The sequence below is a fragment of the Gadus morhua genome, chromosome 3 (genome assembly GCF_902167405.1).
Source record: "Gadus morhua chromosome 3, gadMor3.0, whole genome shotgun sequence".
In the NCBI taxonomy this organism is placed as follows: domain Eukaryota; kingdom Metazoa; phylum Chordata; class Actinopteri; order Gadiformes; family Gadidae; genus Gadus; species Gadus morhua.
The window spans coordinates 17419868-17442417 of NC_044050.1; the positions used below are offsets into that span (position 1 = coordinate 17419868).

Genomic DNA, 22550 nt, shown 5'->3' on the forward strand with positions numbered 1-22550 from the left:
CCGGGGCGATGGCGTTGCCGTGCTCGTGATGGTGTCGGGGGTGTCATAGTGGGTGGCGGTGGCGGCATTATCCCCGGCTTAAAAGACCGAGATCCTGGCCGGTGCGACGTGAGATTTCTTGCACCTCGAGCGAGAGCCCGGCTGCATGGTGTGTGGGTGGGTGGCACGGCTGTTACCCACACGCAGCCAGCATGGCGGGGCACAAGCAAAGGCCACCACTACCCCCCCCCCCCTCCACCACCAAGCCCCCCCCCCCTCTCCCACCTCCCCAGCCCAACCCCCCTACACCACCCAGCCCCGCCCCCCCCCCCTCTCCCACCTCCCCAACCCAACCCCCCTCCACCACCCAGCCCCCCCCCCCCCCTCCCACCCCCCCAACCCAACCCCCCTACACCACCCAGCCCCCCCCCCCCTCTCCCACCTCCCCAACCCAACCCCCCTACACCACCCAGCCCCCCCCCTCCCCCCTCTCCCCAGCCTCAGCCATCCCTCTCGTCGTCCTGTGACGCCATGTAGTCCTTTGCCCTGCTACACCGGTGCCCATCTGCTGGTGCAAGTTAGCTGCTGGCGCCAGGGAGGGTTTAGCGGGGCGTAATTAGCCCCAAGACACCACCGGGAGACCGGCGGGGAGGAGGGGGCGTTTAAACAGATGTGGGAGTAGGTAGGGGGAGGAGGATTGACGCGAGCAGCGACATCATCGCTACGCTGCGTTTGATAAGGGGGAGGGAGAGAGAGAGAGAGCGGACGGGAGATGGGGAGAGGTGACCGGGTGTGGGGGGGGGGGGGGGAGAGAGGGAACAGAAGTGACCTAGTTAAAGGGGATGATGCAACCCGTGTTTCGGCACAATGGGTAGCGATCATAACAGGACCGCCGGCTCGTGCTCACCGTCCAGCCGGGGCAGAGGGCGAAATCGCAAAAATTCAATTAGGCTTCGCCTCAACTAACGGCGCCATTCACCCAGGACGAGGAAATAAGTCATCATTGAATAAGCTAACGGCACCGTTGCTCTGCGCAAAGACAGTGGTCTGCTTATCTCTGGAACACTCTTCTCCCCCCTCCCCCCTTTGGTTCTGCGTTGCCGTGGTTTTGCGGTGACCTATCGCGGGGGTCAGGGGAGGGCTCGAGGGCGCCGAGCCCTTGAACCTCACAACCGTCTTCACACATCGCCGCCGCGCGGCAACAACCTTTCCCCGAGTCTGCTTGTCCTGTCCTCCTCACACACAGCCGCACACGCACGCAGAAACACACGCGCGCACACACACACACACACACACACACACACACACACACACACACACACACACACACACACACACACACTATCACTATCTCTCTCTCTCTCCCACCCTCCCCCTCCGTCAGGGTCATCTAAGGGTCTAGACTCTTGTCAAGGCTGTCACTCCAGACAGCCCTCTTCATCTACCGCCCCCGCCTGTTGCCATGGCGATGGACCGGCACTGTACTCCTGGAGGACTGCGTGTGAGGGGGCAGAGAGGGAGAGGGAGAGAGAGAGAGAGAGAGAGAGAGAGAGAGAGAGAGAGAGAGAGAGAGAGGGAGAGAGAGCGGAACGGCGGGGCCGAACGAGCCAACAAACACACTGCAGCATCTCTCGCCTAACCCGGGTCAGGCTCGTAGCGGGAGCTACGAGCGCCCGGCGACATCAGGGGTGTAGGAGGTGGAGGGGGGGAGGGGGTTAGTAACCACTGCCTGGGTAACACAACACAACACAGCTGCAGTAACGCCTGACGCAGGAAGTGGTCATTACAGGAAGGAAGGAGAGGAGAGCTAAGGGAGACGTCGAGGGGAGAAGGAGAGGGAGACGGCTGTACGGAGATGTGGTGTGATCAAACAAAGAACAATGAGAGGGCAGACACACATGTGCATGCACTCACACAGACACACAACACACACAGATACACACAAGCGACGACCAATTGGTTATTTTTGCCATCTCAATCTCTCACGAGGAAAAATACATATCCGCCTTAAACACACACACACACACACACACACACACACACACACACACACACACACACACACACACACACACACACACAAACACACTTACACAATGACCAATGTTATTTTTCGCCATTTCAATTGCTTACACGTACAAATATCCTTATAGACACCCACACAATGACAATATAGGCCTGTTTTCCGTCAATCGTCTCAATGCTAATACGCACAAAGAACTATCTTTCTCAAACACACACACACACACACACACACACACACACACACACACACACACACACACACACACACACATACACACACTCAAACGCCACTACCAAGACCATATTTTCTGTGACAGGCGCAGACTAATAAATGGACAATTACACACTCACACACACACACACACACACACACACACACACACACCAACACACACAGAGGCTGGAATGTGTGCCTTGGGGGGCACGGCACGGCGCGGCACACGTGTAGTGCTGCAGCCGCCACCGGCAGCATGAGTCACAGTGAACACCAGGCGACCCTGGGAGAACAATGGCAGCGGGTGCGCGAGGTGCCTGTCTAGCGTGCTCGTTCACATGGGCAGGGGGGAGTGGCCACGGCGACCAGGGAGAGTGGGACAGGGGGGGTGGGGTGTGTGTGTGTGTGTGTGTGTGTGTTGCGGCCGCACAGACGACGTCCTACTGCGTTGTCCTCACCATCCGCCATTCCACTCACGTTCTGGACACCGCTGCAACGCACGCTCTCCGGTGCACGCGTATGTGCATTACGTCTGGGTTCATTATATTCCGTCTCGGCGGAACGTTTGTGAATGCAGATTAGCAGCGTGTTTCCGTCCAGGCGGCGTAGATGACATGGATCTCCTTTGAGAGTGCGCGTGTGAAAAGTGTGCGTCGGGGAAGGATAATGTATGTAATTTTGTTTGCTCCCGTGTTCCCTGTTCTGATGCTACGTCCCTCTCTCCCTGGCGGCTTACTCTATCCGTACATAATGATGACACACTCGAGCAAATGAGGCTCTCGACGAGATGGGAAACGCACCACAGTGGCCCACAATGGACAAACACCTGTCGGCAACAACACTTGAACCGGACCTGCCGAGCGCACAGCGTGCGTGTGTGTGTGCTTTTTTTCAGCCCTTCATTAGCGATGATGATGACACACAGTGTGTGCGCCAGTTCAGAGAGTACTATTCAAGAGCGACTGGGTTGTCGGTGGAAAAACCACAGTGTGCCACAGATTTGCCCTGCAACGAAACTAACGAAAATAAGCATGATTTTGATTTTAAAAAAAAGTAACACGCAAATGTTGATATTCCTCTCTGTGATAGGGTTAAAATACTTTAGTTTAGGACAGGTTTTAGGATGATCTCACACCGTGACACAGGGCTACGCTGGGTTTAATTGGAGGTGCGTTGGGCCGTACACAGAGAGAGAGAGTGAGAGTGAGAGCGCGTGCGATCGATTTGTTGTGCTTTAGCGAAGGGACATCACAGGAGGAAAAAAACAAACAAGCATATACAACAACAAAAAACCAGAGGGCTAGTCCTTGTTCCTACCGCCCAAACTGTCTTCAGACACCAGCGAGGGGAAAACCGTGGACGGACAGGAGGATAGAAAGAAAATGGAGGGTCAAGACAGGAGTGACCTCTATACTGCCGATGGAAGACAAAAAAACAGCTTTATGGCCAATCTGAGGCAGAGAGCGCAGGGGAACAACAGTATTTCACCCGATGAGCCTTCCACAGCCAACCTAAGTGAAGCTCTCAATTTGAGCTTTCTAAAAAGATGGGCCACAGGAAAAAATGGGAAAACAACAGAATCCTTTTATGATGGCCAGAAAGCTGACCTCTGACCTGCCGCTGTGTTGCTATTGGTTGATCTGAGACACCCAGAGCTCCACACCAACAGCCCAATAAAGATCAGTGGAACGGTTCACCACCGGATCCTAAATTACTTCTGACAACATCTCACTCGAGACGTATTTTTCTCACCTTCAGTATGTTCATGGACATGGGTTGATGTTTTTAAAAAATTATGTATTTTCGGAAATATTTGAGAGCTGTGAATTATTTGTGAGTGAAATTATTTTCCGTATGTATACACAATCATTTAGTTTTATTTGTTGTCTTTCACCCATACGGTCATGAAATATCGACTTTGATCGTCTCAAATCAATTATGACTGAAGATGTATGCTGTAAATTGATGTCAAGAGAATTTAAATGTCAGAAGGAAAGGTCTGAAACCATAACCAAATGATCATATTCCCCTTTTAATCACCGTCAGGATGACGGTTTAGAATGGTATTTAATTCAGCATATTGTGATATACCGATATCACATTAAATATTCACATTAAGAAACATAGAATATATTACAATATTTGTATAAGGAAGACAAGCAATCTCAATAACATACATATTCATGTCATCGAGGGCAAGAATATGTTTTTTTCTTTCTGGATTGTTTCATATTTTATATGAAACAGTATATTGTTTCTTATTTTCAACTAACAAACAAAACAAAGAATCAGTCACTCTCACCTGATAGCTTCATCAACAACTCGGAGGCCACTTTGATGCTGATGTCCTGGTTCAGCAGGTTGCTCTTTGCCATGGGGCTTCCCTCCCTTGGCTTCAGGGGCCCGGCTGGGCGATCGGCCACTCCCCCCCCTACGGCCGCCTTGGGACCCTCCTGGCAGAGGACGGAGAGGGGGAAGCCTGGCTGAGCATGACCCTGGGAGAGGGAGGCCGGCCTGGGGCTTAAGACCTCCTCCGACCGGGGCTCCACCTTCAGGTGGAACGGGGACTTCAGAGCCTCTCTCTGATTGGCAGCTGAAACAGGAAGTGGGGAAGAACACGTGGTTAGAGTGCGGCTTGAGAGGGAGGAAGCTGCACATAGAAAGGGAATGCAAAAGAGAGATGCAGTCAAAAAGGGAACTGTGAACAAGAGATAAGATGTGTGACTAGATAAGTAGACAGAAAAAGAATGGAATTAGTTTTGCAGGTTTATTAGGTTTAGGCTTTATTTGGATTTCAAGCCGGGGACGATTGTTGGCCTCCGTAATCGTCCCGCCCGGCAACAGAGGCCATGACATTAAGTAGCTTAAGATACAATCAGCTACTTCCTGTTAGAGCCGCAACTGAAGTAAGGTGGAGAAAAACTAAAAGTTCACAGTGCTCTGTTCCATCTAATGAATGGTCTGAAGAAAGAATATAATCCCCAATGAAAGGTTATATGGCAGCCATTCTTAAGAAATGTGTAGAATTGAATAGTTGAATATGCTTTGTGTTTATGTCCACTGTCCACCATTCCTATATTTTTTAGAATTAAAAAAAAAAATAAGAGATATGTACCAAACATGAATGCAGTGACAATGTAATTCATCTAGTGGTCCCAAGGTAAAGCACAGATTTCCGTTTTTTCACAATTGTCACAGATTCTGTTTTGTGAAATAGCGACAACAATAAATATCCTCCATGTTCATACACAAATGTGTACGCCAATATGGAGACCAAAGTAAAAAGGTAGTCCTGGTTTCTTGTCTTGACTGTCCTCAAGCCTTTGGACGTAAAAGACCCGAGATCAGACCCACTGAGAGCCAGGACAGATGGTGAGACCTCTGAGTGTCCTCCTCTTCATCTGTAGGGCATCTCTCCCTCGCTCTCTCTCTCTTTCTGTCACTGTCTGGATCTCTCACTTCTCCTCTTCCTCTTTATCTCTCTGCATTTGTTTATCACTCTGGTCTTTCTCCGTGTGTATTTACTTGCACCTCTGTCCCCTTATGTATGTATTTCCCTCTCCCCTGTCTTACCCCCATCCCTATATTTATATCTGTCACTTTACCACCAGCCAGTTTTCGGTTCCTCTAAGTCTCACTTCCCTCTCCATTAAACCTGAGACAATAAACGTATTCAACCGGCTTCAATTAGCTTAGTTTAGCAAAACATGTGTGCAGAATGAAGACTTGGGACAAATGTCGGCAGTGTGTTGACGCTTGCATGCTGAGCTAACTTAGCATAGCATAGCATATCTGCAGTGTAAGGACCTGTGAAACCATAGCTTAGCATGTCTGCAGTGGCAGGACTTGTGAAACAATAGCTTAGCATGTCTGCAGTGTGAGGACTTGTGAAACCTTAGCTCTGCATGTCGGCAGTGGGAGGACTTGTGAGCGGAAGGGGCATGCGGTCACGAGTGGCCTGCGTCTCGGCCCCAAAGTCATCACTGGGGGAAACTGGGCCACATTTAATCTGCCTCGGATGAATAATTAATAATTAAGACACGGAGCGACTTCCGATAGGCACCCAGAAAATAGACCGCGCCGCCAGTATCTCTCTTTGTGTCTCTGTGACACTTCAAAGTTCCTCCCAAGTTGTTATATCAATGCTCATTTTACATAATTTTTTTAATAATACAATAATCTCTGACGTTCTAATAGAATCACATCTAGGACTTACTAATATTAAGAACAGAACAGAAAGAAGTGGACCGCCATAGGACTATCAGATTTTTTGTATTATATAATATTCAATCATATTAAATTATTTTCCATACACAGCACCACATATACTGATATACTATACTTACTTGAAGGTATGATGTGGTTTCACCTACATAAATCATATAAATCATAGCTCTAATAGTGAATGGCATTCTATATACTAATATTAGCCTAATATCCAATGCCAGACTAATACTAAATGGGAGAGCATAACTATAGATTATTCCTATTCTTAAAATGCTTTTCGGTGGGGGTAAAATCAATCAGGGGCTGTGACTTGCACTCAGTCAATTTCTGCCAAGTACCCCTAAATACATACTGCTGCAAGGGCAAACCCCAAAAAAGCTTTAATATTCCATCTGTCTTCTGCTAACGTCCACACACACTCAAATCTTTACACAAATCTTCACACACACACACACACACACACACACACACACACACACACACACACACACACACACACACACACACACACACACACACACACACACACACACACACACACACACACACACACACACACACACACAGACAGAAGGAAGCTATGCCATCAGTCTTGGGCCGGCCAGTGTCCGGATCCCGCGCGGCCCCCCGCAGCGCGGTGGTCCTCTGCTCACCCTGCCATCTCAACCTAACATCTCTGACCACCGTGGGCCCCATGCCCTCTGCCCGCATCATCAATTTGTGCTGGCCCCGGCAGCACTGATTAATGATGATCCACGCCGCGGGGGCGGGGAGGGGGGCGGGGGAGGCCACGGGAACACACCAGATCAGAGGGGGAGAGGGGACAGGTGCTTGTATCCACCACCACCTCTGTGATGCCCAGGCAGAGGCGAGCCGCCCACTGCCCCCCCGTCCCCCCGCCCCCGCCTTGTCCGTGGCATGCAAGCCAGGGCTCTGGTTCAAATGGTGGCGGGGGGTGACTGGGGGGGTGACGGGGGGAGGGCGCGGGGTTGGGTGTTGGGGAGACGGGTGGCGGGGGGCTGGGGGCAGTGACCTTCAAGTTTGGGGGCAGCGGTGTGGGGTCGCATGTGGCACCAGCTGGAAATGTCACGCCGTCAGATGTCAGCGGGCGGACTAAGTATAACCTGGTCAGCACCTGGAAGGACGTCCTCTAATTAGAAGCATGTTCGGCCATGTTGGATCAGACAGGGACAGCGCACACGGCCGCTGCCTTACACACACACACACACACACACACACGGGCGCGATTAAACCTACGCAGTTACCAACACAAGAACACATTTACAGTAGAAGCAGCTTGACTGCTGCCGCGCACACACCCCCCACCCCAGACACACACATACACGAACAAACACACACACACACACACACAAACACACGACCGACACTTCTCAGCAAAAGCAACCTTTTCCAAAATCATCGAATCATGTTATACATGTACTATATGTTCAAATAAAAACTGAATACTTGTACATTGTCACCTCTCTTCCCCCATTGTTGCCCCACTACAACAAATAGAACCCAGGCAACTTGCCCTCGCTCACAAAGTCACTCCACTCCATGACCTTTTGGCTGGTCACTATAAATAGTGGGTGTGCTTACGGTACTGCTGCTGAGAATCTAAGTTACAGAGTGCTGAATTATTTAGTAGCATAATCAAAAAGGTTTTTAAGGTTTTTATTTCCCCAGGCCAAATCTACCTGATAATGACAAAGAAAAAAGCAAGACGACGGAAAATGATTCAGCATGTATTTGTAGTGCTTACACTACAGCTTCAGCCTGACAACAATTCCCAGAAGGCCTTAGTGTACAGGTGACTTTGATAATTTGGTCAGAGCGACACTGAATCTAGCAGAGTGAAATAGCTCTCTCTTGCTGGATGACTGGGCAACCCAGTGTGCGCTGATCTCTTCCCTTTGGCGTGTACGATTATACAGCAGTGCTTCCTGTGTAGACCACTGTAGGACCGGTTCTGGCCAATGTCAGACGATCGCTATCAGCTTGTCTCCATGTTATCACACTCCAGTGACACCTGGTCTTTCTGCTGCTCTTTTCTTCCCTCTCGCTCCCATTTCTTTCCTTCTCTGACTCTTTCTCGCCCACTCTATCTCTCCCTCTATAGCTCGATTTCTTCCCTTCTCTATCCCTCCCCCTTCCTCTCTCTCACACTCCTGCCCGCTTCTCACCTTCTCTCTCTTCCTCCCCTCCCTCTCTCTACCTCTCCCCCCTGTCCCTCTCTCCCCTCTTCCTCTCTGTCCGTTCCTCCGTCTCCAAACTTTCCCTACTTCCTTCCCTCCATCTCTGTCCCTCCCTCCCTCTTATCTCCCGTGTCTCCCCCCTCCCTCCCTGGTCCTTCTCTCTGGCCGCTGCTTGTCCACCCCGCCTCACCTCCTGCTCTGCGGCCAGGGTTGCCGTCAAATAACTTCATTAGCTCCCCACCTCTGTCACACCGGCCCACACCCCCTCTAACGACTGCCTGCTGCTTTCTCTCCAGGCAGAGACATATCAAATAAATACAGAGAGGGATGGTGGGGGCGAGGGGCAAGGAGGGGGAGTTATAAGTATGGGAGAGAATGTATGTGATAGCGGGAGAGATAGTGAGTACAGGAGAGATAGAGGGGGCAGTATGTGTGAGTGAGAGATAGTGAGTACAGGAGAGATAGAGGGGCAGCACTGTCGAGGGAGAGAGAGTACAGGAGAGATAGAGGGGTAGCATGTGTGAGGGAGAGAGAGTACAGGAGAGATAGAGGGGGTAGTATGGTCGAGAGAGAGATAAGAGGACAGGAGAGATAGAGGGGCAGTATGTGTCAGGGAGAGAGAGAACAGGAGGGATAGAGGGGCATAATGGTCGAGGGAGAGATACAGAGTACATGAAAGATAGAGGGGCAGTATCTGTGAAGGAGAGTATAGGACAAAGAGAGAGAGAGAGTATGGCAGAGCCCGAGAGAGAGAGAAAATGGGAGAGAAAGCGAGAAAGAGACAGAGAAAGAGACAGACAGAGAGAGAGAAAGAGAGAGCCAGAGAGAGAGATACTACACAGCGCAGTCTGAGCAGCAACAATAGCTGACAGTGTGTGAGACAGTGGACAGTGATACTGATGGCTGCAGTGGGGATGTATGGAGCAGAGGTCACACACAAGAAGAGCCCTGCTTTGTCTCCTCACACAGAGATGAACGGTCAGGGGGATGCACATTAATACCACATCTACAACTCTGGGTGTCAGCCAACATACAGTCTACAGAGAACACGGAATAATGTTAAACTGTCAACTGGTTCAAACTAGCTAATATATGTTTGTGGACTTAAGATTCTACAAATGTAAAAGAGTACATTTTGTTTAATTTTGGATCAAATATTGATTAAGCGTCTACGACATTAAGTGTTGTTCAACACCTGAGAGCAGATATTTGGACCTGGGCCTGTAATATTCAATTAAAGACTTAATTTACATTGATTAATGCCAATTGATAAATAGAACAGCCTTTTTGGTATCTGCCTCATAATTTAACTATTTTCTGATAAACTTCAAAGCACCACGACCAATGGACAAAACAATAACCTTCATAATGTTGGGCCTATAGCAGGAGGCTGGCCGAGAACAGTGAGTTCCCTAGGATTCAGGTCATTAGCTCCGGGTTTGATCCTGAGGTGTTTTAGAGAGACCGGCTGGCTGTAGGGGATTGAGCCATAGCGCTCTGTACAAGGCCAGTCGGGGATGGCGGTGACACAGGCCACTGTTTTTAAACTCCAGAGCCATGTTGTCACAGTAACCAGAAGGACGTTGCTTTGGTCAACAAATCCAATGACATGTTAGGCTGAAGTGAGCTCGTTTTTTCTTTTTTCTCCTCACGTTTGAACTTAGTCCCCTTTGAGGTGCCTTTCACTTTTGGAGTGGCGGTTTAGGTTAGCTTCGCTTAGAGGGTCAAATCCTCGTCGCTAAGGCTGCAGACGGAAAACACCTTGGGATTCTCCCGGTTAAAAACACTATAAACAATAAACAGAGTACTAGGCTGATACATTCATACTGATGCAAAAGTAAGGTGGTTGTCTCTCGACTGTTTGATGAGTTTGGTTTGGTTTCCCGCTGCAGATTTTGGCTGCCTATTCAAATTGAACTCTGTTCAGAGGAGTTGATCCGGAACGGGACCTCTCTGCAGCTGTGCATGGGGCTGTGATGCATTTCCATGGTGGTCCCCTAGTATAAACATTGTATGGAATGAAAGTATGCTCAGGGAGATGATGTTTATATCAGGTAAGTAAGTGATTACTTTAACATGACTGATGCTGATATGCTTGGGTCTTCGCTGCTGAATAATATGGGTATAATTTGTAACTTTTCAGAAATAAGAAGCTCTGCCCGTGTTTGCACTTGAGACTGCAAAGGTGCAGGATTGTACAACAAGCCTATATTCTGAAGCCAACATTTTCTAGGCATGCATGGTCCTGTGTAGCTCAACTGGTCGAGCATGGCAGAAACAATGGCAGGGTTAAGGGTTAATTTCCCATTTGAGTCACCCATGCTAAGAATGAATGCATTATTCACAGTATTGCTCAACACATGTCTTGCATACTGTGGAGGATTTTTACAATAATTATAAACTACAACTATAACTACAATAACTATGCTTAATATTAATACATTCCCAATGGTCGTCGTGGGCAGCTACCAACGGCTTATTATTAAGCAATACCACGAATAAACACGAGTAAACACTATACTACACGATTTGCAGCGGAAGCCATTGAAACATCACAACAAGACAGCCCTTCCCAAGGCAACGAGACGATAAAAACACGACTCTGGGAGCCCCACAAACAGACATGACACCTCCGGAAACACCCCAGGATGCCAATTATTCACACCCAAGCGGGGTCACATGAAGGTCAGGCCAGTGTCACCAAGGCAGGGGCGGGATGGTGGTAGTGTTGGTGGGGACGTGTTTGGAAACCACTGTGCCCATCACCGTTATTATCTCCCCCCTGTCCATTGGGTGCGGGGGTAGGGGCCGTGCATTTCAAGTGCCCCGGTGGCTTTCTTCTCTGAATCACAATGTGGATCACATTGGAGCAAGCTGACGTTTGTGTCAGTGGGCAAGGACATGAATCAAAGTGGGATGCAGGACAGGACAGCTCCCCGGCCCCCAGTCTGCAGAAATGATATGCTTATTATGTCAGGGGGTTCAGTGGTGAGGAGGAAATCGCTCTTGTTGCTTTAGAATGAGTCTCCACGCGCAACTCGAGTGACCACTCGTGATCAGTTCTCACTCCCCCCGCTCTATATGCAAATAAAGACATACATTCTGTTTGAGAAGACCAAATGTGTTTCTGTTTTTAACGGGCAAGAGGCCGCAATGCACTTCCACGTGCCTGGTCTGCGAGAAAGGGGAGGGAGAAATCACAACATTGCGGTATGATGCTTGACGCGCTTTGACACCACATCTCTTTGGGTATTACCAAGTGTCCAGAAGCAGCGAACAAAGCATCGGTATTCGGTTGAATGATTTTGATTGACTTAAATATGATGCTGTTGGCCCTCCAATGAGTACGTACCTCTGCTTAGGCAGGGGACGCCAGTTGAGTAGCCCAGGACACATTCATGCTGAAAGAGTGTGGCCGTATGAGAACCAGAAAACTTTCAAAAGTGGTCTCAGCGATCAGATCTCAATGTGTCCTCAATGCGTCTTGGGTGTGCTCAAACCTGCTCTAAGAGCTGTCCTCATGTGATTTAAACATCCAAGACACATGTCAATGGCAGGTGTGAACAGTGCCTTTTGTTGGTTTGATGGTCATTTTCCTTTCTGGTTGGTTTTCCTCGACCAGAGTTTACACCCTGCAGCTTCTCGACCCACCCTTTAACAATGTGTCCTGCTATGCCTGCACACGCACACGCACACGCACACGCACACACACACACTCACACACACACACACACACACACACACACACACACACACACACACACACACACACACACACACACACACACCCACAGGGTTCTTGTGGGATTGAGGCACAGGACATTGGTGTAAAAAGCAGGAGGGATGAGCTGCCCGTGTGCACACTCTATCCTGGCTGGCAGGGAGGTCAAAGGAAATGGAGCCTTGAGGTCCCAGGAGAAACTTCTTCACCTTTACTCGGTCCGTCTCCCCCATGCCGTTGCTCACCGCCATTCAGAGACAAGTCCCTTTTTCATCCAACACTATGTGTTCTCGCTTTTTTAAAAACACCAACCCCATCTTGCCATCAAAAGGTATCCATGTATTACCCTTGATCATTGTGACTAATTCTAGTGTATCAGACTCACACTCGTATTGTCCTTCCAGATGAGGGAGAGGGGAAAAGAAGAACCCTTGCCCACTCGACCTGAGCGATTGGCTTGACTAAGACGCCGGTCCGCTTGACACTGGGCTGACATTGTGAGCAGCCCCTTTGGATCCCTTGGGAGTTTGCCTCGGCCTGAATTGGTAGTCAGTGGATGAGGTGCCACTGGCACCGCAGGGGGAGGAAGCGGGCGTCCGTGTGTGGCCAGGGCACGCTTGCTAGATTGGTTCGAGTTAACTAAGCACTCCTGGCTTCTTTTTTTGTGTGTGTGTGCAACCTAGAGGGGGCAAGGGATGGTGCTGAGGGCGCTAATCAACTCAAATTATGAATTCCTTTTTAATTATGAATTATGCATAAAATTTTAATTAATCTAATGTTCCCGGGTTTTTTTTCGTTCTCTCGCCTTCTCTGTTGCCTCCTCGCCGGAGATCTCAATCTAATTACGTGGCATTAAGGGGAAGCGTGGCAGCCGCAGCCTTGACCCCGCCACCGAACCCTGGTCAACCTCTTCCCATCAATCTTCCCAATGTCTCGGGAAAAAACAAACCGACGCGTCCTTTTGACATTTTGCAACACGGCGAAGCGAGTGTAAACACGGCCTGCTTGGCATCGTCGGGGTTGCAGGGGCGATGCAAGTTTTGAAAAGTTTTGCCATTTGTAACTTTTCTTGATGTGCTGGTTGGTGACAACCTATTTGCAACACCGATAGAAAAAGGAAAAGGTATAACGTAAACGTAACGTACGCCAATACAACAGACGGTCCACCCCTTGTTTTGTAACACAATGCTAGGTTCGATGTTCATCTGCTTCACTACTGAGCGGCTCATTCATTGTAGGGTACTGTATAACAATCGGATAAAAAAAATATATATTGAAATTCTCTTGTCCACCTCTACTTGAATCATGGAACGACATTTCTATTTTCAGAGCCTTTTATTCATCTTGCTTATCTGTTATCAAGCGTGCACTTGACAACACCGCAGAAGAACATCAAGCTCCTTCTCAGTCTTTGGGATTGGATTTCTTTTGTCAGTACAACACAGAGTTCCGATGTGTTAGGAGCTTCCCCGGCGTCTCAGATCAGCATTTTGAGACGCGTTCGCGTTTGGATGCGTTCGTCAACCATGAGTTCACAAACACATAGGTTTATCCTAACCGTAGTGCACGGGTTGAGATAAACCTGGTCAAATCCTTTGGTAAACATGGAAATGCCTTTGTAGGTTGTCGAATGGTGGTTTAACTGCTTTTTTCTTCTTCCTTTCAGCCTCTGCTGCAAAAGGCGTTGGCTAGTCCAATGAAACGAGAGACGGTAGGTAGCTTGGCGTAAGTTAAACCGTACCGATGCCGGAAGGAAATCTGTTTGCAGCAGTCCTGTCAGCGGTGCAGTTTATTGGGCACAATGAAAAACATAGGTAGGGCAGCACTGGAAGCAAACAGCTAAAAAAGGCCACAGAAAGGTGCCACTGTAGGCAATTGCTGATACTGCCCACACTGCAATTGTGTCTGAGTAAGGGGTTCATATTCTTGCTAAGGCCTCTCTTGCAAGGTGGAAGAGAGGGATTTGGTCAAGGCAAGATCATTGTACCGTTTGTAGTACACTCAATTGGAATATTTCTATAGGTAGCAGCAGAGGACTAAAACGATCAAGGGCTATTTTCTTGAATGTTCAAACCACATTTGTTATTAACTGCTCTATAAAGAGAAACTATTTGCAAAATATGCACTCAACATTTTTTAAGTAGAGCCAATAATCATGTCCTGTTCAACAACATACCGATTACAATAGAGTAAAAGTGAGCGAGTGTGTGGCAATATTGTCGTATTTTGTGTTTTTCTTATGCAAACGCCTAAACGATAGACTTTCTTTTTCCATAATTGTACATGCTAAGCCGCGCTGACGTTGACAACAGATGAAAGCTATGCTTTTTACGGATCTGATTTGTCGATAGAAACAGGATTCAAAAGACGTCATGAACATTTGTCTTTACCTGATAGCTTCATAAGCAGGTCCGTGGCCGTCTTGCTGCTGATGTCCCCGCTGAAAAGCGAGGGCGTGGCCGGACCCCCCGGACTGGACCTCATCCCAGCCCCCACCCCCGAGAGGTCCAGGGAGTTGGCCATGCCAAGCCCGGCCGGGAGCTCCTTGTTGCACATGGTGAAGGGAGAAAGCACAGACAGGTCTCTTTCCTGAGGCTCCTCCTTGATGTGCACGTGGTTCGTGGAGGCGTCCACGCACGGCGACGTCTGCAGCCTCCCGTCCCCCGTCGCCGACAGCAACGGGGAGGAGGCCTGCATGTCAGCCATGCTGTCCCCCATCAGGGAGCCCTCGCCCTCCGTGTCCGTGGTCACCTCCTCCTTGACCTTGAGGTCCGAGCGGGGGAAGTGCTGGTGGCAGCGCATGTGGAGCTTCAGGCTGAAGTGGCGCGAGGAGGTGAAGGGGCAGAGTTCACACTGGAACGTCTCGCCGCGGTCTTGGTGCTGATGGACCTGAGAAGGGGCAGGTTTTGGTTGAGGCGGTGGGAAAAGCTTGTGTTTCTTTTTGGGGATTAGGGTGATTGCACGGTACAAACGAGAACGTGGTGTTTTCGTTGGGGCCTTCGGGGCAGAGGTGTGCCGTGTTGGGGCCGAGTAAATGCGGGTGTAGGGTAAATGCAGGTGTAAGTTTGTAAGCGTAATTAAGGCTCGCTGACGTTTGGCGGTGGTGTAGTTGGTCTAGACTGCTGAATTAAACATATTACCCATGCTGTTGCTCTGGCAGACGTGTCTGAGACAGACCCAGTATTAATGCTGTTGAAGTGCATCTGTGTTTATTATACTCCGACACGGTGAATGGATTGCCATATATTGTGGCAAGCAGTTACATCATTTTAGTCTAGATTTTAATGTCTTTATATGGTATATCATGCTATATACGTCTCCTGGTTAGGGAATTTGGCTTTAAGACACAAGGCTCCGGGTTCGAACCCATGTCTGCGGTCTAGTGAGCAAGGTGCTTAACCTCTAGCTGCTCATTAATGAGCTATGTCCAGAAATAAATTTTCTGTAAGTGGCTTTAGAGTACAGCATCTGTTAAATGACTAAATAATAACAGTAAATAGTATACATGAAGTGAAGCCATGTCATTTTTATGAATGGTTCATGAGGGCGTTGGTGTGTGTGTGTGTGTGTGTGTGTGTGTGTGTGTGTGTGTGTGTGTGTGTGTGTGTGTGTGTGTGTGTGTGTGTGTGTGTACAGACGCGTAGAGATGAAAGTTCAGCGTAGCAGAGAGGAAGAAGAAGAACGACCATCTCACCTTCATGTGAGACTTGAGATTGTCTTTGCGAGCACAGCGGAAGGGACACAGTGGACACTGGTGGCTTTTCAAGCCTGTGTGAATTACCATGTGTCTCTTCCAGTAGCTCTTGCGCTTGATGACCAGCCCGCACACAGGACATTGGAACGGCTTGCCGCCATCCTCCGGTGACCCTGAAAGAGACATCCACATGAGGGGATTGGTTGAGTTGTTTAAATCGGTGGTTGTCATACAGAGGCTCAGAGCACATAAGTGGATCCCAGCAGGGGACCAAGTGGGACATTATAAACTATACATTTGGAGAGATGGGTTTGAACAATGCAAATATAGTTGTTATATGTGCATGCCTACATGCTTTTTCTGTTACAACAAAAACATTTTAGTGGGTCCTACACCAGGAGTACATAACATGGCAGGCAAAAGTTTGTGAACCCCTTGGTGACATGATGGCCGAACACTTGGAGAATATATTTAACTATATATATATATTAGAGCTGTCAGTTAAACGCGTTATTAACGGCGTTAACGCAAACCAAATTTAACGGCGTTAAATTTTTTATCGCGCGATTAACGTAATTATTTTATAAAAAAAAAAAAAAAAAAACTTTTTTTTTTTTTTTTCTTTGGCTCAAAACAAAGAAGCAGTAGCCTGACTGCTATGTTCAAATTACATTTGTTCAAAGCAGTCGTTTAATTGCACTATAGGCTCTATTTTTGTATCGTCCTGTTTTGATCAGTGTATATGCCAATGTTGTTATCAATAAAAAATCATTTGAACAAGGCAAGCCGATGCACTTCACCATGTTGATAAGAGAATTAAAATGAGAAGAATTATGGGACAAAAAAATCAAGGGATATTTAGCATAGAAAAATAATTTGCGATTAATCGCGATTAATTAGAGTTAACTATGACATTAATGCGATTAATCACGATTAAATATTTTAATCGCTTGACAGCTCTAATATATATATATATGTATATATACATGTGTGTATATATATATATATATATATATATATATATATATATATAACCAATACAGGACTCCATCATCTTCCTCTGAAAAACATTCGGTGATTCCTGAAAGGCCTAGGTCTACAGGTCTGTGTTAGCCTTAGACAAAAAACACCCCATAGACGGAAACCCCCCCTTAGACTCTAAGGGGTAAGGGCTGGTTTTTAAGCGTGCGATGCAGCAAAAGAACGCCAGCCAGAAGCCAACGGAGCGATGGAAATAAAAACCTGTGCGGGCTTTAGTATCTCGATTATTGTTGTTGGCTTCATATCCGGCATCTATTACCGTTTAATTGGTCTTATTAGAAAGAGGCATGATTGCATTACAAATTCTACAAGGGCCCGTCAGAATAAGCTTCATCAAGTATTCCAGTGGCGTTCCTTGAAAAACATCTGGTAATCAGTGTTTGGTGAAATTACTGCACTCAGCCATTCGTTGACCTGAGGTGTAAAACCTCGAGACTGCCTATTTGCAACAATAAACTGCCATCTGCGGCCCAGCCTCTCAGAGTGTGCAGGGGAGCGTCGCGCTAAGCTAGCCATCGCGCCCCTTGATGAAGATGAGTGAAGATGGACGCCATTAAAAAAAAGGAGACCGATGAAGAGGTGTCATGAAGGGAGGGGGAGAAGCTGCTTGGCGTTTACGACGGGCAACATAACTGTCCTTTTTTTTACTCCCAATGTCTTCATTTTGTTCTGAAGAGACACACAGCACACTTGACGTATATAGATGTATATATATGCAAAGTGCACCCCCTTCCAGTGTAAAACAGTTTTACAGAGGGGCTGCAGGGAGAGACCACTATAAAACAAGACATGACAGTCAATAATCAAGGTCACGCTTTCTTCAGTCTGCCTCACACACGCACAATCACACGCACACACACACACACACACACACAACTACCTGCGTTTTTACAGCGGCGCCCGACCTTGACGGTTGCCAGGTTAGCGCGGACCCCCTTTTTAGCATGCAGATCACAGAATATTACATCGATTGCCTCATCTGTCTGAAGTCAATTTGATCCAGCCATTTTAGATTTGGCGGGGTTACGACACAATCCCTCAAAAGTGGCCATCCATCTTCCTGAAAACATTCTGCTCTCTCTAAAGCCTGCTTATTTAGACCCCCCTCCTCTCTCGTCCACCCTCTTTATCTCTCTGCAAGAGAGGTCTCTATAGAGTATAAGTGTGTGCTTGTGTGTGTTCTGAATGCACACTAGATGTACCGCATGCTCATATGTGAGGCAGACAGAGAAAGACATGAAAGAAAGACAGAAAGTGTGAAACGTCTGTGTGCACGTGCTTTGAGATGTATGAGACTGTGCACGTGTGTGTGTGTGTGTGTGTGTGTGTGTGTGTGTGTGTGTGTGTGTGCGTGCGTGTGTGCGTGTGTGTGTGTGTGTGTGTTTGTGCGCGCGTGTGTGTGTGTGTGTGTGTATCTAGTCAGTGGAAAGTCTGATGGCGCTGTACTTGGCCTGATCTCCGGCCAATCGGGGCGAGAGCCAGTAGGAGGAGGAGGAGGAGGAGGAGGAAGAAGAGGAGGAGGAGTCTGTGGAGATGGATATGGAGTCCTGCACACCCCCCCTGCTGTGTCATGCTCACACTGACAGCCCCTCTTTTGGAAAGGGTTCACATCCAGGCACAAATGAGCTGGTCTGAGATGGGGGTGAGGTCTCAGTCAGAGAACCCCCCATGGAGCCTGCAGATTCTCTTTCCAGACTCCCTGTCTCACCCTCTCCCTCACCCACTCTCTCAAACTCTCTCTCTTTCCTCCCCCCCGCGTTTCGCTCACTCTGACAGTTCCTCCAACACTGTAGTGTTCACCATCTCCGCCACTTTGAGGTGACATCAAAGCCATTACATTATAGAGATAAACATGTCACTGTGAGGTAGCAGTGTTTCCTCAATAAAACACATTTCTCTCTCTTTTTTTCGATATTAAAGCACAGATGATCTCATGATCAGCCAGTATAAATACCATTAGGATTGAAAGGAAGGGAAGTTGGAGCGCTATAAAGAGAAATCTCAAGGAAAGGAAAGCGCGGAAATAAAATATGGAATGCTCTCGAACATTTTTAATGAATATGCTCATAATCTAGGCCTTAGCGAACAATTAACAATGCAATAAACATCCTTCACACTAATATAATAATGTATTATAATAATAATAATATATTATAATATTTTATACCCCAAGTGCATCCTACTTCCGTGATATTTAACTTTATCCTGAATTGCAAAAGTGACAAAACTTCATAGATCAGGGGTGGGAAATATTGCATGATAGAATTAGGTTAAATAGTGTGGGCGAATTCCATTTTCATTGTCTGGCAAAGCATTAACGATAGCTAGTGGATGCTAAGATAGCATCCGCGGCTATTGAGATGAGTCAGGTTACCTGCTTGGCTGCTGGATTTGCCTCTCCCCTTGGGTGTGAAGGGCAGCAGCAGATCGAGTCCCTGGGTTGGTGTTGAGGGCGTGGGGGGCTTCTGGTTCCTGTCTAGCAGGGGCTTCACGTCCTCTTGGAGCAGCCCCGTGCTCGGCACTGGGGACCCTTCCTTCTTCTCGGCTAGGAGGTTGCCGGCGGCCCTGGCCGCCACCTCCTTGAGCAAGGCAGCCGAGGACGTCATGGAGACCAGCGACAGGAAAGAGCTGGCCGACGTCTGGTGGTCGCCGCCAGCGCTGACGGCGGCGCCGCCGCCACCGCCGCCGCCCGTCGACGACGCGTGGCTCCGCTCGCTCACCTTCTTGGAGAGGGCTGCCAGGGTGGAGCTGGCCGACTGCGGGCTGAAGGGCGAGGTGAAGGCGTCGAAGCGCACCACGTCCTCCCCGCGCCCCCCCGCCCCTCCCCCCCCGAGGCTGGCCACGGCGGACGAGGCCGAGGTAGAGGAGGAGGAGGAGGAGGAGGACAGCGAGGCGTTCTTGTCCTGCAGCACGGCGTTGGCCGCCGCCTTCAGCTTCTGGATGGCCGAGTCCGGGGACAGACTGGAGCCCCCTGGGGCCGAGCAGCCCAAAGGGGGCCACTTGTCCGCCACCCCCGCCCATACGAAGCCCCCTCCTCCGCCGCCGCCGCTGCCGTTGCTGGGGGTGATGGAGGAGAAGGGGTCCAGGGGCTCCTGCTTGACGGAGGCGGCCATGGAGGCGGGGGACCCCGAGGCTGAGCTGCCGTGGTGGTGGTGGTGGTGTTGGTGATGGTGGTTGTTGTTGTTGTTGCTTCCCCCGGCGCCGGCTAGTTTCCGGGCGAGGGCGCTGAGCTGCTGGGCATGGTGGGAGGACGGCGAGAGGGTGAGGGGCGGGACCAGGCCGACGGGAGGGGAGTCCCCCCCGGGCCCGCCCCTCGCCGAGCGACACAGCAGCTCGCCGTCTAGCTTGAGAGAGCCAGCCTCCAGCAGGCGGCGCAGGTTGCTGCTGAGGGGTTTCCCCAGCGCCTGGGACGCGCTCTCGCCGTACAGAGAGGACACCACCGAGGACAGGGTGTCCTGGGCCGAGAAGGCCCCTCCGTCCAGCCCCAGGAACTCCAGGGAGGCGCGGTGGACGGGCGTGGGGCAGCCCAGCGAAGAGCTCTCGCCCCCCGAGGTGTCATGGTCGCCACCGGCGACGGCCCCTGGCCGGTCATCGGGGGAGGAGCCGTGCGGTAGGAGGAGCTCTTCCTGGCCGTCCCCGTAGGACGACGACTCGGAGCGTGTGTCCGAGGCGTTGCCGAACCAGCTCTCCTCTTTCAGGGGACTGCCGTCGGGCCCGCCGTCCTCATTGCTGTCCACATCTAGGGGGAGAGAAGGGACACTTTTTAGTCAGGGCAACAGGTTCGCACACGACGGATTGATGTGGAAGGTGAGGTTGTATATAATAAACCCTGCTGTTATACGTGCATCAAATATACAAGGCTTACACTTCCAGCCAGAGCGCCTCGGTTCTTTATTACAAACATCAGGCACTTATCTGGTACTGGTTGGGGAAAGGATGGCTGTTTAGCCTGGGGCTAACATCCAGCATACAGCTGTGCTATGTGTAATGATCAGGGCACCAAGACAATTCCGACAGATTTGTATTTCTTCCCCCATTGTAGTATGGGCAAGAGACTAGAACTAACGAAGGCACTTCTTTACCCTCACTCAATTACCAGTAAAGAGCCACTGAAATGGCCCATTTAAAGTGGTCCAAAATACTCCAGCTATCGCCGTAGCGATAATAAAACGTAACTTAAAAACGTACACGCAATACAAATTCCACATCCTCGTATACCGGTATATTTTGTGTCTTTCTCCCTCCTCCTTCATAAGACTCAAACAACGTGGTGGAGGGATTTTTTTGGGGTGTGCGTGCATGTGTGCGTGTGTCCATTTTAACCATATAATTCCCACCCTCCATCTAGAGGAGCCTAGTAATGTGGTTGCCATGGCAACGGGTCCTTCTGGGAGGCTAGACAGCAAAGATTAGGGTAATGGAGGTTACAGAACTAGATTAATATTCATGAGCCTGCAGATACCACCAGGGAGCCAATAAGGATAGGGTTAAGGTCAGCGAGGGTCATTAATATACACTTCATGTATCAATATTCATAAGAAAAACATTACAGCTTGCCAGACAAGGGCGAACAAAGAAAAGTGAATATTCCTGATACATATTTAGAAAAAAAATAAATCCATGAAAATATGTCAAAAGCTACAGTGAGCTTTGGTGAAAAGAATATGTCAAAAAAACTCTGTTTTCCGCCTCATCTCTGGGTTACTGTACACAACCTTAACAAATCAATTATACGCATACGCACTGGAGAACAACTAAGGAACTCGAAACCGCTTCCAAACCGTTAAGTAATGAAATAAATCATAGAAATGTCTCCCTCTCTCCCTCTCCGACTCTCCATATCACACTCACGCCACAAGGCGCGCTCGCCCCCGTGACCCCCACAGAAGCCCGGTGGGCCGCTCTGTGTTTACAAGCAAAGGCAGCGCTGTTGCCAAGCAACTCTAGAACCAAGGACCAGTCTGGATCATTAGAGTTGGCTCACATCTGGCCTGCGTGGCTGACCGCGGCCCAAGCGGTGACTACAGCCACGGGCCCCCAGGACCTCTGCTCCCTTGCTGCGAAAGATATCAAACAGGGCCTCCACACACACACACACACACCGTCAACAACCGTAGCCTCCGTCTCCGCCGCGATCGCTCATTGGCGTCGACCGTACTTGCACACACTGATATGTGCACTGCAGCGCTTATAACCCACACACTCACTCAAACACACACACAGGTCACGCACGTGTATATGATTAACACACACACACACACACACACACACACACACACACACACACACACACACACACACACACACACACACACATAGTTCGCACTCTGATACACACGCTTGTATAACTCACACACTCAGTTCCCACGTGTGTGTATGGACACAAAAGCACTTTTCACACTGATACACACGCTTGTACACACTAGGAGTTGCCATTCTCAGTTCCTGAGA

The 22550-nt window shown here is 49.2% G+C and overlaps 1 protein-coding gene across 6 annotated transcripts in view; it reads right to left on the bottom strand.

Annotated features, from left to right (window-relative positions):
- Positions 1-22550, bottom strand: part of znf827 (zinc finger protein 827) — a 61862-nt gene that overhangs the window by 23495 nt on the left and 15817 nt on the right. For 4 of the 6 annotated variants that reach the window (XR_003976235.1, XM_030352549.1, XM_030352548.1 and 1 more), the window contains exons 2-5: positions 19474-20838; positions 16059-16231; positions 14755-15253; positions 4521-4811 (exon numbers count right to left, since the gene is read on the bottom strand). Coding sequence is in view for 5 of the 6 variants with exons in the window: in XM_030352549.1 (XP_030208409.1) it covers positions 4521-4811; positions 14755-15253; positions 16059-16231; positions 19474-20838 (2328 nt within the window). In the remaining variant the exon portion in view is untranslated. The remainder of the gene's footprint in view (positions 1-4520; positions 4812-14754; positions 15254-16058; positions 16232-19473; positions 20839-22550) is intronic. The other 2 variants (XM_030352552.1, XM_030352550.1) reach the window with 2 other exon arrangements.